Source organism: Sinohyriopsis cumingii, chromosome 2 (genome assembly GCF_028554795.1).
Source record: "Sinohyriopsis cumingii isolate HCF-2022 chromosome 2, ASM2855479v2, whole genome shotgun sequence".
Taxonomy (NCBI): Eukaryota; Metazoa; Mollusca; class Bivalvia; order Unionida; family Unionidae; genus Sinohyriopsis; species Sinohyriopsis cumingii.
In genome coordinates, this window is record NC_142962.1 from 64,370,681 (window position 1) to 64,389,447 (window position 18,767).

General features: G+C 33.5%; 1 protein-coding gene across 1 annotated transcript in view; it reads left to right on the forward strand.

Annotated features, from left to right (window-relative positions):
- LOC149805053 (uncharacterized) overlaps nucleotides 1-18,767 on the forward strand; it is an 85,412-nt gene that overhangs the window by 52,827 nt on the left and 13,818 nt on the right. Inside the window, exons 3-8 of the mRNA XM_089933491.1 lie at nucleotides 6,685-6,755; nucleotides 8,420-8,574; nucleotides 11,623-11,650; nucleotides 11,863-12,006; nucleotides 12,574-12,684; nucleotides 17,532-17,786. Coding sequence (XP_089789617.1) covers nucleotides 6,685-6,755; nucleotides 8,420-8,574; nucleotides 11,623-11,650; nucleotides 11,863-12,006; nucleotides 12,574-12,684; nucleotides 17,532-17,786 — 764 coding nt within the window. The remainder of the gene's footprint in view (nucleotides 1-6,684; nucleotides 6,756-8,419; nucleotides 8,575-11,622; nucleotides 11,651-11,862; nucleotides 12,007-12,573; nucleotides 12,685-17,531; nucleotides 17,787-18,767) is intronic.

Consider the following 18,767-nt stretch of genomic DNA (forward strand, 5'->3'; position numbering starts at 1 on the left):
AAAATATCACGGGCAATCGATATAGAAAGCTGCCCAATCACCATGACGAATGTGGCACCTGTGATGGTTCCAGAAGTCGAGAACTTGCAAGACTTAGTTTGGACCAGAAATCCACGAAACTAAGGTAACTGTTAGCTTTCAAGTGGAAAAAAGATAATTTACTTTGTGTTGAAAGGACATAGAATGGTTTGAGAAAGCTAACACGATTAACACCTTAACCACCTACATATAATGTACTCACTTTGCATAGATATTTTACGGCATCATTCATGCCACATATCTATCAAAACCATTAATCATCTGATATACCGAAGAACAACTTACTGACTTACAGTCCTTTCTGCAGTCAAACGTGGGCGTGATCGGAATCAACCGAACTTTAATACTTGTCTATAAAAGCCATAAGGTTGTCAGAAGAGAGTCTCGGGAACCACCAAAAATAATGGGTCCTTTAATATTACATTGAGATTGTGAGACGTCTTCTTACAACAGATTTTGTTAGCACACCTGAAGGAAAGTTTAGGACTGAAATTCACAAAAATATAAGTGCTGATGTTGCTGACGACGAAAACGTTACGACCAATATCATTGATATGACATTTCCCGAGGCGAAACGGAAACCTGTACTAAATATATAAAGGAGAACATAACTCGGCCGATGACTGACAAAATACCAAAAAGCACCAAAGAAAGAACATAAATTATAAAAGAAATATTTGGTCAATCAGGAATAGCACATGCAAATGATAGCATGTAGTTAGATGAGAGAAATTACATATTAAAGGTAAAATTAAAAAATGACCATGACCACTTTCTTGAGTGTTACGAAAAATATTTAGAAAGACAGATTGAGGACCACTGTATCAATAACAAAGAAACCCAAGAAAACTGACGATCTTGTTCTCGAGCTCTGCAAAGTATTAAGAGTCCAGATAATAGATACCCCTCTACTATTGGCAATTTCAGCTGTCTCCAAAATTTGGCAAATATAAACTGGCGCCGGCGGTAAGGAAGATGAAAAACAGGCATACTTTAAAAAAAAACTTCTAGACTCCTAAAATAAGTTTTGAGTAGCTGGTCACTGTATCATGATAATATTGAACTTTATCCATAAAAATAATACTTTGGTGGTTACTCAGTGCCACTTTATATAGCACTTAGTGCCTCTTGGTGCTTCTTAGTGCCACTTAGTAGTTCCTAGAGGTATTTTCAATAGCAGTTAGGTACTTCTTTCATATGAACTGCTGTGGATTTATTTGCTTGTATGGATATATACACCATGATTGACTCTTGAGTTTCTTGAATGCTAGCTGATTAGGACCATGGCTAATTTGGCCCAAGTGACGGGTTGATTCGAACATTTGATATATTATAGGAAAAGCCATTGAATACACATACATGATTTATTTTAATAGTTACTACTGCTTTTTACATACATAGTAAGAGAATGTACAGGCTTGATTTTCAGCTTTTAAATTTACGTAAGATAGTTGTAGCAAATTATTTCCATCCAAAATCAGAACAAAATATATATGATCTATATAATTCAGATTTTTTTCTCAATACAAATAAGAAAATATATATTTATGTCTTTAATTAAAAGCATTTTGAAACTTTTCATTAATCAAGCCATTGTGACCGACTTCCAACGCTATCAAACAGTAATGTACATAAATTTAATCATGGGTTTCAATTGATTGCTGATGCAAGCCAGGGTTTCATTGCGACGTATTTATCCCTAAAAGATTTGGTCAAGAGTGACTGATGAGTAACACAATAGTATAATTTTTTTACTGTTATTGTTGAATTTGGATCTTTAAAGTAAATCTCTTTATTTGTGGACACCCAGCCGTCCCGTCCCAGAACATAGAACTGGTGTGAGCTTTAGGGGTGTAACTTCATTGATATAATGTGTTTTATGTATTAATATACATGTACTCTCTTTTTCTGGTGTTTATGTATTTCCCATATAAACAATTTTTTTTTAAAATCTGAAATTCTTATCCTTGTTTTCCTACACTTTTTTTTTTGCAGAAAGCTATCCAGTTATAGGTTTCAAAGCCCGCACTCCTTTGCCTTCAGGCATTTAGATCAGTTGGACTAGTTTTCATGCATTTTCCCTTTCATTTTCAGAGTTTCTATCGTCTGGGCTTACATTTTTAGTTTAATTTTGTTCTTACTTTTTGTCCCTTTTTCGAGCCGCTCGTATTTTGCATAGGGTTAGATTTTGTGAGAAAAATAATTTCCCCGGATTTCATCACTGCTTATACTGGCTATTTAAAAAAGACCCCATATATATACAGATACTTAAACAAATAGTCCGCGTTGATTTCTTTCAGTTAGTTGTTGTTTTAGGGTATAACGCCATTTTTCAGCACAAGATAGGCTATACTTGGTGGCCAGTATAACTGGTGGAGGAAGAACCCTGGAAAACCCAGGGAAGAACCACCGACCCACGAGAAGCTACTGGCAGGCTTTTCCACATACCCACGCAATCAGAGCTTTGGACTCGAACCCATGCAGACAGCTGAGGTGAGATGGCAGTGATATAGAACGGTGAGCGCTTTAAACCACTCGGCCACTCGGGGCCCCCTCTTTCAGTTAGTAATTTGCAGAACATGAATTATGTATTAAGAAAATAATTAAGGTACGTTGCTTTAAGCAAAGATTATTAAAATATGAGATAATTTGTCTTACGATGTCCTCAAAACTAGGATAATGCATGTATGATAGTGACGTGTAATATTGTATCGAATTAAATAATATATTGTGCAGGACCTTTCTCTTTTTAGTATAAAAGTTTTATTTAATGCTATTGATGTATATTACAATAGGCAGTATACATATACTGTGTACTTAAATCTAATAAATCTAACAAAGGCATAAATCTAACTATGTTGCTGCATGGATCAATTTCGTAATTTTTGTCCCAGCAATTTTAATACAGTTAAATAATTTTTTCCGTACACGCATATCAAAACCACTTAACGTACAAGAGAAGTAATGAGAAATGTGAAATTTTAAAAAATTAAATGCCGCATTTAAATCTCACATGAAACTGTATCACATGGTCCGAATCAGCCAGAAGTCTGGGCCGTTTATCCCGGTAATTTGGGCCGAATAAGCCTCATCCGAATCAGCCTGTTACCGAGTTTCTTATTACTGATTACAGTTATGAAAGAAATAATAATAATAATAATAATACCATCGATCTTATTATGCACCAGATTTTCTTTTTCTGGCTCGGTTATTTAATTTTTTGGATCTAAAGGGAGATAATACGTGTTGGAAACCTGAAGTTGGATAGCACAGTTCTCTTAGCAAATTTTCCACTGGCCAATCTAGCCTATAGAAAGTGTAGTTTCACATGTATGTATCGCTTTGGAGAAAGATACATTCTAAAATCAAGAAACAAGTTCCAAGCGTGTAAACGGGGACATTTCTTCGAATCATGCTTTTACATTGTTGTGGGTTAAATTTGTTCGTTGAAGCAAAAATTTACTTTTTTTCCAAGTGGGGACGTCCTCTGTTGGAGCACAGGAGTCTGACGTGTACGAAATCTCTGACAACATGAAATCACCTTATCGGTAATATAAATGAACATTTATATTACCGATAAGGTGATTTCATGTTGTCAGATATTTCGCCGTACTTTATTGATAAGACTCCTGTGGTTGGAGGTATCCACAGTATAATGGTGTGTAATCTCGTGAATGTTCTGTTTACACCAAATACAAAGTCCCCCCCCCCCCCCGTTTATGTATATTCGCATGTAGTTGATTCCTGCTCAAAAAGAGTAAAAACTATTGATAACAACCAGTCACAACTTACTAGAGGACCGGTTATTGTTTGGTCATTGTGGACAAGACTGTCTCCTTTCGATACATTTTTTTAAATGTAAAAATTACGTCAAAAATCATGTACTTTTTTAAACAAAGGTATTGAAGAAAGTAGTAAAGTTTCTTACAAATTTTCATACACATTAGGAACACTCCCCCATATATATATATATATATATATATATATATATATATATATATATATATATATATATATATAAGCTTAAACATCTACATGTAATTTAACATTAAATTTGTATAACATACTTAAACATAAATACTTTTAGCATGGTTCTCATTGTGACTAAAAAATCCAATATCTAAATGAAGCATTGATATTTATGGTGACTAGAGCTCATATAAAAGGGAAAGTGCAAGAATTTTACGTGTTGTTTCAAATCCAATAGCAGCCAGGGGAACATAATTGCAGTTTTGGAAATACATATGCCTAGTTCAGAAGTATATGTTGTTGTTGTTGTTGTAGGGTTTAATGCCATTTTTCAGCTCACGATAGGCTATACATGGCTGCCAGTATTAATGGTGGAGGAAGAACCCGGGAAAACCCCGGAAAGAACCACTGACCCACGAGAAGCTACTGGCAAGCTTTCTCACATACCCACATTAGCCGAATCCGAGACTTGAAACCACGCAGACAGAGGTGAGATGGCAGGGATCCGTAACAGAGAGTGCTTTAGACCACTGGGCCACTCGGGGCCCCAGAAGTATATGTGTGTGTGTGTGTGTGCGTGTGTGTGTGTGTGTGTGTGTGTGCATGCATATATGTATGTAATGAAATATGTAAAGTATGTATGCACACTACTCATGAATCTATGAAAGCAAAATTTGCTGTGCATTATTACAAATTGTTTGTCATATTGAAATTTATTGTCTGTCTGTCCAAACCGTGTCATTTTATTCCTAATAAATTATAAAATGTTTAAACACTAGATATAATTTAAATCATGTAAATTCTGTTCAGGTTGTTTCAAGTTACAGTTGACAAATGTTCAGACGCAAACCTCAACCACTACAGTGCATCATGCAATACTTATTTGTTGTATAGGCCCTAGTACACATCACCATGTTTTATCCTTGATTTTTGGTGGACAAAACTTAATTGTCCTGCTGCCAATCACATTCATCAACTGTTATTAGCAGGCCTTGGGGTTGTATTCTGACTGAGTTTTCTTGCGTAAGATAGTTTCATAAATTGGTTGGTGTTTAATTTGTTACTTATGGCTATGATGTGAATTTTTAATAATTATTTTGGGCATGTCTTGTTGAAATTGATGTGAGGCAGGTATAGTTGCTTGAAGGTATCCAGTGAAATACAGATAGTCGGCTAGCAAGCAAAAAATAGCTACCAGTAGTGTCTAGACATGTGGCTTTATGGCAAGTAGTCTTTCCCAAGAATGGCCTGGATGGTAACTGTTTTGAATTGCATATAAAGTTGTTTAGTACACAGTGTTTTTGCAGAAGTACCAGGTAGGGAAGGACTTGTATTTATATTGTGAACATCACCTTGCATCATAAATCCATCTAACATGAAAAATGTATGTATGACTTTAATTTTGGACTGGGGTGCATATGCTTTGTTTGCTTTCAGCTTCCACTGACTTTTCAGGTCAATATATTGATGTTTTGCTTTATTATAGATACCATAGTTTTTGAATCACTGGTGTAATCTATTTTTCTAATGAATTTTTATGTTAGGCAGGTTGATCAATTTTGTGCATAAAATTTTTCCCAAATGCCTTTCTGAAAACTGAAGATGAATGAAGCTTGCAAAATATACATGTAATAATGGTCGAAAGAGTTATTACAGCCATTATTTACAGATATGTGCAAGTTTCTTTAGTGGACATCAGTTTGTTGAAATTGACCTATTATAAATGAATACAATTAAACTATCAGCACAGTTTAAGTTGTGTACTTCATTTTAATATTTGTAAAACATTGTCTTTCTTCAAAGTTTCATGTGTTGCATTAGGAATATATTGTGTTGATCCTGAATTACATGTTAATATTCATTTCCTAGATTTTTAACATTTTTTGTTACTAGAAATAGAATATTTTAAGGCAAGGCAAATGAGAAAAAGTGAATCTATTTTCACCTACAGGAAAGAGGGTCCAGTCCTGTTGAGCCTGTATTTTAAAATGCTTACCGGTAATTACTTACATTTGATATGGCAGCACACCAGAGATTGTTGACAAACACTTTTTATAACAGCCTGATGTTTTTAACATGCAATTGAAATAATTTTCATAGCTTGATACCGTAATTATCATCTTCATTTGTAACCTCATTGTTATCTCCCATGTGTAATAAAGTGATTGATAATTCAAACATATATTAAGCTTATGTTAAGTTACAAGCAGAGATTTATATTCACCTTGTGCCACCTGGTTATGTTCTTAGGTTGTATCATTGAACCAAAGTTTATTTATTTAATTGATTTTGTTTAATATATAGAGGACTAATATTTTGCCTGATTCTGACTCTCAAAATATTGTTAAGAAAATAGTAAACATTGGGTCTAAACAATAAGATATCTATTGGTATAGAATCAGAGATGTGTTGATGATACAGGAAAGGCATTGTATTCTATGCTTGTACTATATACTTGACTGATAAATCTGCTGAGATATTTATTCTCATTACTGATGAGAACCTCGAAAAATACAGATCTTGTTACTGAGAAAAATTTGTCGCTCTAAGTTCTAATGTCCATATCAAATGAAACATGTAGCTATGAATAGCAGATTTATTCATGAAATGTCTAAAGTAAAGTCATATCATCTTGCCAAATGTTATGTTTACATGAATTTTATTTGTTACTCATAGAAATGTTCAGCGACAGAGATATGAATGTGCATCGGGGTGGTCCAGTAAAGGAACAGAAACATGTCCATATCGTAAGTAATTAATCAGAGAAGAAAACTAGTCTGTAATACATTTATGTGATATCTAATTTAAAAGTTATAAATCTGATACTAAATCACAAATAACATGCAGATTTTCATTGGTGTTTTAAGGAAGTACACATTCTTTTAAAATACGTTTGCATTGGAGACCCTTTCTTCTTTATAGTCTTGTACTTTCTCTCTCTCTCATTTTCTCATGGGTCTCTTACCAATTATTTCACCAAGTTAAGCATTAATTTTGTCTAATGATACATTAACAGTATCATAGTGGTATAATGGGTTCCAACTACAGCATTTTTCATTCCAATTTGAATGAAATTTTCATCACATATTTTGAAATTGTCATTTACCATGTTTATTGTTAAGGAGAGATATACATATCATAAAAAATTATAGGCAGAGTCTTCCAATTAGTATTCAGAGCAATCTTCATGTTTGTCCAAATGGTCAATTACCATTGTTAAATTTGGCTTAGTTAGGATGTTGGCCGTTCTTCAGCCTCCTTAGGACTGTAACAAGACTGGTCTGTTAAGACTTTGTCAGGAGGACTGAGGATTATGTGGAAATTCAGCTGATCATGCCCTGGGACTCTTGGAACGATATATCATTCAGGCTAAAAATTAAACTGTGTGAAATTTGCAAGATGGTTTAGCTCTAGTTAGTTAGGAATGGAGGCTACCATTACAAGAAAGATGCATGGACCTGAATGCAGTCCTTTCTTGGAGTTTGTGGAATTATAAAAACTTTGAAGAAAAATGTGAGATATGGCCCATTGTAAACATTTTAGACTGACTTGACACTTCTTATTCAGACGTCAAAAACTACCAAAGTGAATTTAAGAACAATATCACAGGGCATTTTCTTGTTCATATATGCCTCTACAAATCCTATAAAATGATCATGCTTCTGAATGAAATTATACTAATTGTTTAAAAGTTTTCATAATCAGAAAATAAAGCCACTTTAGGAAATGAAAATTAAGACAGTAATCAGAATCAGTCACTTTGGAAGAAATATAGGTCACTTTCACTTATTTGGTACAGTGCTTTCAGTTCCATATGATATAATTGTTTTCACTCTAATAGTAATACTGTGGGATCACAGATATTCCTGAATGTTAATTGTGTCATATGGCAGGCAACAGGCACCATGGAGCTAATTTATCATTGCATTATTTGGGTACAGTGCAATCATGCTCTTGATATGAACAATACAATCACATGGATTTGGGATATCTTTAATTTTGTTTTGCTTTATACATGTTTCTTTTGCATTTATAATATGGTATTAATGCAGTTTTGATGAAACATTTGGTACATATGGGAGTCTTTTACCTTTCAATGCCAATGGCAAGAAACAAATTGCAGACATAGCTCAATTCTATTAATTGTAGTGTTTCCTCTTTTTAAGAAAAAATAAATGCTCCTTAAATTAATGAAGACCCCTACATTGCAACCTCTTTTAATGTCAGATATGAATTTCCAACAATATTTTCAAACTTGCTTTAATATGAAAATGATGTGATATCAGGAGCTATAATCTTTATTCTTAACAAATAGGATTTAGTCAATAAGACTGATTGCATGCACATGATGTTTCCTTGATATCATACAATATTAATTGTTTATATTTTTATTCCGAATCTTTGTTTTTAGCTCACTGTGGATACTACTCCCCAGTGACAGACCCAGGAGCTTGTTATATAAACACTGGTTGTAGAGTCATCACAAAAAGTGAAACAATCTGCCAGAGTGGCGGAACATGTTCATCCCCCAACAGCTGTGTTAACTGTAACCATGGTCACTTTGTTGTATGTATATTGTGTGTGTGTGTGTGTATATATATATATATATATATATATATTGTTACAAGCCAGGGGTCTTTACTTGACCGAGCGGTTGTCAAAACCCTGGCACGATTCTTGCTAGAAGTCATAAGTTTACCCCAACTTTCCAAAGACTTCCATACAACTTCAATTATAAATTAGAAAGCCCAACGTGTTCATTCTAAACATAACTTTTACTCTAATCAAGGCACGACCACAGATAAAACAACCTGCCAAATATCTTTCAACCGCACATCTGCATGGTTTCTCTTCATCAGGTTTCCGCACCACCATCTGTTCATGCCGTAGAAACTATCTGAGTATCCCCTAACACTGGGAACTATTTTAACTCTGCCACATAGGCCAGTCAGTGTATGCTTTCCAGGCACATTTTGCCAATATAACTGCATCCCATTTGACACCATGGAGACATAAACGGTATCTGCCGAGTCCCTTGGTATTTATTCCTTTTTGTAAGTTACCGGTTTCCTACCGTAAATACCACCAATGTACACCACTAGATTTTAATATGGACTATGTTACTCCAGGGACATTCATTCAGTTTTGGCCTGAATTCACTACTAGTGCACCATGACATCATGGAAACTCACTGACACTTCACTCCATGACTTTTCCTCCTAGTAATTGGCTAATTATTTTGGGCTAGGGATATTTCCATTGCGCCGAATTTCAATAATCACACAAGTAATCGCACAAATCTAAGAATTCCTTAAAATTGGGTGCCATAACTAAATGCACATACTCCAACTTTATTATAATATATATATATATATATATATATATATATATATATATATATATTTTGTACTTGATGATGCTTCAGCAAATATGTACAATGTATAATTAAAACTATAACATAATTCTGCAGTGTATACCTGCCTGACAAGTTTCTTTTAAAAGTGGTTGTCTTAAATACACTCTTTTATTTTGATTTCCTAAATACAAATGCAGAAGAATACATGAATCCTTAATAATCACCAAGTGATCTTGAAAGACACATTTTACAAGTCCTAGATAAGGGCTTATAATGCAGGCTTGGCAGTATATGTATGAAAAGGTACATACATAAATAATACATACTTAAAGATGATTGAGTTACAATAGATGTCTTTTTAAACACAGATAAAATTAATAAATACATGTAAATAAATCGATATGTAAAATAAATAAGAACATTATGCTTGTCAAGCTTTTATTTCATGAACTAAACATCTCTGTATCAATGCATTAAAAATTCATGTTTCTTACAGATGTTAGCCAGAGCATAGTTGTGGTCAAATGTAGTTATCCTTGCTTCCATATCCATAGTATAGTTGTGTTCAAATGTAGTTATCCTTGCTTCCATATCCATAGTATAGTTGTGGTCAAATGTAGTTATCCTTGCTTCCATATCCATAGCATAGTTGTGTTCAAATCTAGTTATCCTTGCTTCCATATCCATAGTATAGTTGTGGTCAAATGTAGTTATCCTTGCTTCCATATCCATAGGATAGTTGTGGTCAAATGTAGTTATCCTTGCTTCCATATCCATTGTATAGTCGTGGTCAAATGTAGTTATCCTTGCTTCCATATCCATAGTATAGTCGTGTTCAAATGTAGTTATCCTTGCTTCCATATCCATAGTATAGTTGTGTTCAAATGTAGTTATCCTTGCTTCCATATCCATGGTATAGTTGTGTTCAGATGTAGTTATCCTTGCTTCCATATCCATAGTATAGTTGTGGTCAAATGTAGTTATCCTTGCTTCCATATCCATGGTATAGTTGTGGTAAAATGTAGTTATCCTTGCTTCCATGTCCATGGTATAGTTGTGTTCAAATGTAGTTATCCTTGCTTCCATATCCATGGTATAGTTGTGGTCAAATGTAGTTATCCTTGCTTCCATATCCATGGTATAGTTGTGGTCAAATGTAGTTATCCTTGCTTCCATATCCATAGTATAGTTGTGGTCAAATGTAGTTATCCTTGCTTCCATATCCATAGCATAGTTGTGTTCAAATGTAGTTATCCTTGCTTCCATATCCATAGTATAGTTGTGTTCAAATGTAGTTATCCTTGCTTCCATATCCATAGTATAGTTGTGTTCAAATGTAGTTATCCTTGCTTACATATCCATAGTATAGTTGTGTTCAAATGTAGTTATCCTTGCTTCCATATCCATAGTATAGTTGTGTCCAAATGTAGTTATCCTTGTTTCCATATCCATAGTATAGTTGTGTTCAAATGTAGTTATCCTTGCTTACATATCCATAGTATAGTTGTGTCCAAATGTAGTTAGCCTTGCTTCCATATCCATAGTATAGTTGTGTTCAAATGTAGTTATCCTTGCTTCCATATCCATAGTATAGTTGTGTTCAAATGTAGTTATCCTTGTTTACATATCCATAGCATAGTTGTGTTCAAATGTAGTTATCCTTGCTTACATATCCATAGTATAGTTGTGTCCAAATGTAGTTAGCCTTGCTTCCATTATATGGACCTCATACTATTTATAATTTATACTTGAGTATTAATAGTAAAGAGGGATTGAAAAGATGAATCTTAGAATACCAATGTAGTGTAATTATGAATATTTGTATTTATTTTGTTTTTAAGATCTGGATGAATTGGATTACAAACAACTACAAATAATCTCCTTTCATCCCCAATCTTTCCATCTATGTATCTATGGCCACACCCTCAGATATGTAGTATTTTGGGCAGTTGTGCTTAAGCACACTCTTGGGTGTGGACAGAACCAATAGACATGCCTTTTTTGAAATACTAAGAGAGGTCTTTTACTGGCACACTATGTGACTCTTCCAACGTAGGAGCTGCCATTTAATTTCCCCATCCATCAGACAGTGCACTATTAAGTATCATTTCTGCCAGTGATGTTTGGAAAGCTTGCACCCATTTGGATTTAAACTTGGGCCTTTTGGCAGAAGAAGGCAGTGTACTAACCACTTAATCACCCCCCACATATTTAGGAAACCCTCTATTTCATGTTATTTTTTTAAATTTCATTTTCAGAATCGAGGCTTCTGGGGTTATTGCTCATGTAAGTACATCCATGTCAATATTTAAATTTTAAAAAAATCGAAAGCTTCATAGCTGACTTTAAGCCTTTACTCACACATGGTCACACATAAAAACTGTAATTAATGATTTTAGTTTAATGCCATACATTGGTTACTCTTTAAAAAATTTCTTTAGTCTGTGTGTATTGGTATAAATTGTCTGTCTTAACCTATGTCTTTTTCATTTTTACAGTGTGTCAACAGATTGCACATTGTAACTACGCAGATTGTACTGTATACGGGGACAGCCGGTGTAAATACTGTGAGGGTGAATATACAGAACTGTATGGACATTATGCTTACACTCGATTCAGAGACAACGGACTATCTTGTCAATGTAGGTATCAGCTTGTCATGGTAATAACATTCTTTGCTTGACGTCTTTGGTTTTTATCATTGTGGGTCATATTCAGAATGAATAGCATTTGACTTGAGATCCATGGGAAAAGGAGACATGACAGTATACTAACATGCCTTATTCAATAAAAAGAATGAATAGCATTTTCCATGGGAAAAGGATGCATGACAGTATACTATCTAACATGCCTTATTCAATAAAAATAGCATTTGTAAACATTTCAGAGAATGTTTCTGATTTGCTTTAAACCAGTTTAGAGGATAATCTTCAAGTGTGTCAGACTACAGAATGACCAAGGAAAATGAAATAAGATCATATTAGACCTAATGACTACTCATGACAGATATATGGGCATGTAAACTATCCAGCGAATGAGACTTCAAATATACTTATTCCATCCAAACAAATTTGCATTGGTCAAAAAACACTTATTCATGTACTTGTATTGTTGTAAAAAGAAGCATAAGTTTGCTTAAGTATTTGCCATGAAAACATAAGTAAAAATAAAGGTTAGAAATATCCTGTGTGATATACAATATTTTTCAGTGGCATGCTCATGGCGTTCTGGAAGCAGATGTTTTCCAGGAAACTGTTCAGACACGACTTTAGCATCATGTCTTTGTGCTCCTGGTTATTCTGGTGCAGATTGTGCAACAAGTAAGATTAATTTTACGGCTATCCAATTTCTATTTTAATTCCCTTCCTACTGTTATTTTGAATGATCAGACTTAATGAGATGTTATTGTTGCAACACTTTCAATCATTTGTGGAGAAATGCCTTTCTCTATGTCATTTTTGGCTTATTTGTTCATATGAAGAAATGAGATTTTGGTATACACCTGTTGTCATCATGCATCACCAGTAGTCCATTCATGATTGCTATTTGTCTTTTAGCAACCAATCAAAACTGATCTTAAGAAATTTTAACACACATTATCACTTGTTACTGATGTATGGGTTAGTGCATGTAAAATTAGATAGAAGAAAAATTAAACACCTTCTCAAAATTGGCTTGACAGATTGAACCATGTTATTAATATTATATCTTTTGGTACAGATAAAACCAATTCTCCATCAACTATTAGTAAACATGGATGAATTTTTAGTTCTTAAAAAAATAATAAAAATGTGGCTTTATAGGCTTAAAGGTGAGGTGGGTGGAGGGAAGGTACTATAAGAGTCATATTTGCCATAGGCAATATGTTTGTTCTTTTTTCAACAAATAAATTAATTTGACATACAGTTTGATTGTTTACGAAAATAAGAGGCTAAGATTACCATCAAAGTAGAGATGGTCGGATTAAAAGGCCTGTTTTGTCCAAATGTTGTTAACAGGCATCTTTAAGGAAGAATCAGATTCAAGTTTGTGGTATAATTTTATATCTCCAACACACTCAACTTATTTCCTCTTTAAAAGAGAATATTCTTGCATTAATGCCTTTCAGATGTGAAAATATTTTGGCAATCCACTATTAAATATGGTCTCAATTACAGCTTTTAGCAAACTTACCAACATACTATTTTATTGGTCAACTACATGCATATATAAATTTAATTAGTAACTGAATTAAGTATATATACCTAAATGTGTATAAATTGCTTAAAAATCAAGTTTGACTGAAATTTATATTTGTATATAGTTTCTACACAGTAATAGAACTGATTAAAATGAGATCATACATTTTGCAAACTGGCAGAGTAAACATAAAGCGATATGTGCAAGATACAGAATATTTGAACAGAATTGCTAAACAAGTAAATTGGTACATCACATGGATTATAATAAATTTTATTCGTGGGAATGATGCAACAATTAGGTACAGCATGACCCTGCTAAAACATGATAGTTGTGGTTTCGAGAGGCTGTGTAATGCCAATGTCTTATTATTGGATTATTCAGATTATCGTTAGTACAAAAAAGGATATAAAATTGTGTATTGAACTGCAACATGGAATAACTGATTTGTTATGTGTGTGTGTGTGTGTGTGTGTGTAAGAGTGGATTTTGTACTCATGAGTGATGTAGTGATGTTTGGGCAGTTGTATTTGCAAAAGTATGTACCATAGCAACTAGTGCAGGTGATGTATGTAGGTAGAAAGCTCTTAAGATAACAGACTTAATACCTTGTCAATATGATGCCTTTTTTCCTATGTATATATATATATATATATATATATATATATATATACTCTTGATCTCTTTCATATTTCAAATTATAACTTTCATTGTATGGAAGATAGACAATAATTTATATTCTCAGGCTCTGTCTCATGTATCTTCAAAGAATAACAAACAGACTCATTGGACTAAATACGTTGAAGTATACTTCAGTTAGCATATACAGTGGTCCCCATTTTATATGGCCACCCCTTCTGCACAGGGAAAGAGGTTGTATAAAAAGGGTGGCCTTTTCAGATGAGGACTATATTTGTGACAAGTATTTGTATGTAGTAAGAAACCTACAAATAGCTTCAAAGCATTTAATATCGTCATTTAAAAGTAGCACAAATTGTTAAAAGGTTCCTCTTGTCTTAAGAACTGGCTTATTTCAAGCTCTTATTCTTAAGTGTGAAATGTAAGTAGGGTATTGTTGACATGTGCATGGCAAAACCCTTCAAACATATCATTTAAATCTTGGTACAGACATTGCTTGGCATTTTAAATAATTCTCTTTACATTTACTCCATTTTCTCACTGCCTCAGAATATTCTCCATATCTGTTACTATGTTGTATATTTGAGTCTTTCCCAACATAAAATGTTTCCGCAACTCTCCACATTGTTGTAAAGTTGAATATCTTTTACTTTTTCTTCTAAAGTAATAATTCTCAATTTATATGATGACATGTTAAAGTTTTGTAATATTTATTCCCATGATGGTAATTGTTCAGTACTGATTCTTATTTATGCAGATGAAACTTTTGTGGCATCGACAAAATGCCTTGTTTATAAAGGAATTATAATTTTTCGGTCTGTGTCTGGTACACTGTTTTGTTCAAGGTTAATTTCTCTCTGTGTGTTAATCCACAAAATCAATATTTCTCCTATGCTGATTTTGTTCTGATCCTGACAATTACGTCCAGTTGTAATCATCAAAGAAAAAAACTTGACCACTGTGTGAAGCCAAAAACTTGATCACAACATTGTTGACCACATTTCATTGAAACTATCAATGTTAATGATATAATATTAATGTTAGTGGTACATGTAGCCAACACTTCTTTCAGTAACTAAAACAAAACATCAAGGAAACAGACATCGGTAAAGATAATCGGATTGCTTACATTACTGTATGAATTAAATATCGGTTCTAGACACATTTAAATAAAACATGGCACCTTGTGAGTGGTAAATTGTACATTTTTGCACAAATATGCTGGCCACTGGTTGATTTAGCAGGATGGCCATTCTTGAGGGTTTCTTTTGAACACAAACTCATTGGCACTTAGGGATTCTAGACCTAAATAGTGGGTGGCCAATTGTCAGGGGACTGTTCATGAGATGAGAGGGATCACTGTACTATGCATGAAACATACACAATATTTGACAGTGTATTTTATAATAGATTTTTCAAATGCATGTCCTGTGGAATAAGTGGCTAGATTCTTATTGATGAATTTTACTGCATATACATAAAGCCTTCCATGGCTACATATGAGCAGAGCTGCATACAGATTCATTCTTGTCTGATGCGTTTGGGTCAGAGGTATTTAACATCTTCATATAACCTATTTGTTTGAGTGGATAAAGTTGGTTAAATTAGATGGGACTGCATGTCAGAAGCAAAGAATAAAGTCATAAACCCTGTGAACTAGGAACCTTCATATGAAAGCTTTTTTTCCCCACAGCATGAAAAGGATATATCCCATAATTTTTTGGTGCAGTTGCAGGACACACGGTACTAATTATACGGAAGAACTGTGAACCAGTCTAGAAATGGGTGAAGAAATAATAGAGTATTTACAGGTTTGGTGGTCCATAATTGGTTAATAATGAAAATTAAAATTTTAGGAAAAATATCTTTTGAGAGCTTATCCTATATGTAATGTAAAAAAAATATTGACAAATTTCTACTGATGCAATTTTAGCATTTTTACAGGCTTGACTCAGGAGTACTCAATACTGAAAGTAGCACCTGATTCATTTGGTGCAGAATCAATAACACGTGTTTCATGCACATGTATGTAAACAAATTGCCGCGGGTCATATGGTGTTCTCCACACATAAGCTTGCACCAAGGTTAGATGTGCACGAAAAATTATAGGTGTCATTATCAGCACCCATAAATTTTAAGTTATTGAATTTTGAATATGATAGTGTTTCCATATGTTTACCATTGGAGTGGAATTAGTACCGTGAGTCCTGCAGCTCTTGGTGTAAAAATTATACTATGAGTAGTGATTGCAATGCTTTGTGTAATAAGATTATGAGTAGTGATTGCAATGCTGTTTGTAATAAGATTATGAGTAGTGATTGCAACACTCAATAATACATCAAGACTTGAAGTATAACTATTTAAACACCTCATAGAACATAAAGACATTAGCCTTAGTATTTGCAACACTGAGTGAAACATCATGACATTCCTGGACTACCTGATATTTGTCATGTTCTTTATTAAAATTTAAGTAAAAGATCTGGTCTTGTTTACAACTTAGAATGTTTTAGAAAGAACCTTTTACCCTCATTCTGGTCCACTTTTGTTGACATAGGTTTTTATATTATGGTTGTTTACAATAGAATTATTTATTTCTATATTAACATCTGTGGTGGAATCAGTATTTTAGTTGTGTTCAGTTAAAATTTGAGAGGATTTATTTCTTCAAATTATTCATTGGAATTACAAAGTACTCATTGATACTTTTGGACTAAATCACTATTTTGGTTTATTGAGAATTCATTCAGGGTCATTCTGGATTATATCATTGTGATACATCAAGATTGTTAGCACATCAATCTATTCCAGACTGTTGGTACATCAGCACATTCAGGATTGGAATTCATTCAGAACACCACTAGAATTCATATGGAATACTCTATACCTTTGGACTTGTGATAGAACATTTAGGACTATTTGGAATTTAAATTACAATACTGTAAGTTAATTTTAAATTTTTACTTTGCATTCTAGAGAAATAAATATTTGTTGAATTTTACAAAACTTGTTGGTTTTTGCTCATTTCTGTTACTTAGTTTAAGAGTCATAACAAAACATAATCAGTGCAACACCTAGTTAAACATCATGACATTAAACATATAGGTTGCGACGCTTCACAAAATGTCAAGACAATAAGCTTAACTATTGGAACTCTTAATGCAGTTATTATTACATACAGCATTTTGATAACACCGTGTGCACCGTGTGCAATAAGTTCCTGATTCATTATGAGTGTCTTCATCTTTTAAGTACTCGAGAGCTAAACTATTAGCCTACCACCACCTCCTTGAATCCAGAAAAATTCAATGTGTAGTCCTCATGTAATATGAATGGTTACATTTTTCAGTTGATATAAATCCAGATATTTTAAACACGGAGATGACATTTGAATTCATCGATAACACAACCACAGAAAAGGAGATCATTGAAGGAGAAGATGGACATATCTCGTGGACAAGCCTGAATGTATTTACTGATGTTAAAGCCAAAGTAAAAGCAGCTTTCAAGCAAAACTTCACATATTCTCCACCAGATTACATCAATAGAGATAGAACTCAAGCTGGAATTATTAGAATGTCACTTAGTCTTTACTTATACAGAGGTAAGTATCACAATTGTGTTGATTACCAAATTTATTCTTTGTGTGCTTTAAGTCTGTATATTTTATATATAATTGTGCTTATTATATGCTCATTTTTTTCTTCATTATCTTTACATTGTCAGAATGTGCAATATTTTATGATATTGCCCTCACATGCACTACATATTGCACTCACATGTGCCTAGTAGTGTAGTAAGAACTACTTTGTAAACAAATCATGTACACTCATGTAGTAGGCACTCTAAGTTTGGTTGATTAAATTTGTTTCTGAATGAACTAAAGCAGATGTTTTGTGGACTGCCACATACCAGCTGCTTTGCCACATTCCGCATTAACTTATTTGATATAATGTTTTAGATTTAGGCTAGCTATAGACACCAGACAGAGTCCTTACAAATAACATGCAAGTGACAAGCATAAACTGTCTTCTTTAGCTGGTAATAAGAATGGCAAATAATAAACTTACAGTTTTACATCCTGAATTTCCTCAAAAAGCTTGATTACACATTTCAAAATTGTACTTTAATTTCAACTATATTCCAAGTATAATTACATCCTCCTTACTGCATTCAAAATTAAATAAACATTATACTCCATAGCATCTTTTTGATAATTGCAATTGAAAGATTTCATATTTTTCCCACATCATGATTTCAAACATTCACTGACAGAACAGAAACACACTTGCAGATGTCAACACTCTGCACCGTAGCTGCTGAAATCTGATGTACTTCACATAGAATTGGCACTGATAAATCCAGTCAGTAATCACGAAATTTTTAGAATCGACAGAAATACCGAAATCTATTCATTTCAGGTCAGATGGAAAAGCTATTGCATTCATTCACAATATGACTCCAGATTTTAATTTTAAGTAGACCTAAATGCCATTTTCTTTCGAAAGTTATGTCTAGCACATGACTAAGTTCAAATTTATCTGGGCTGAGTTAAGTGTGCATTAATAATGTTGTTGTGTAATGA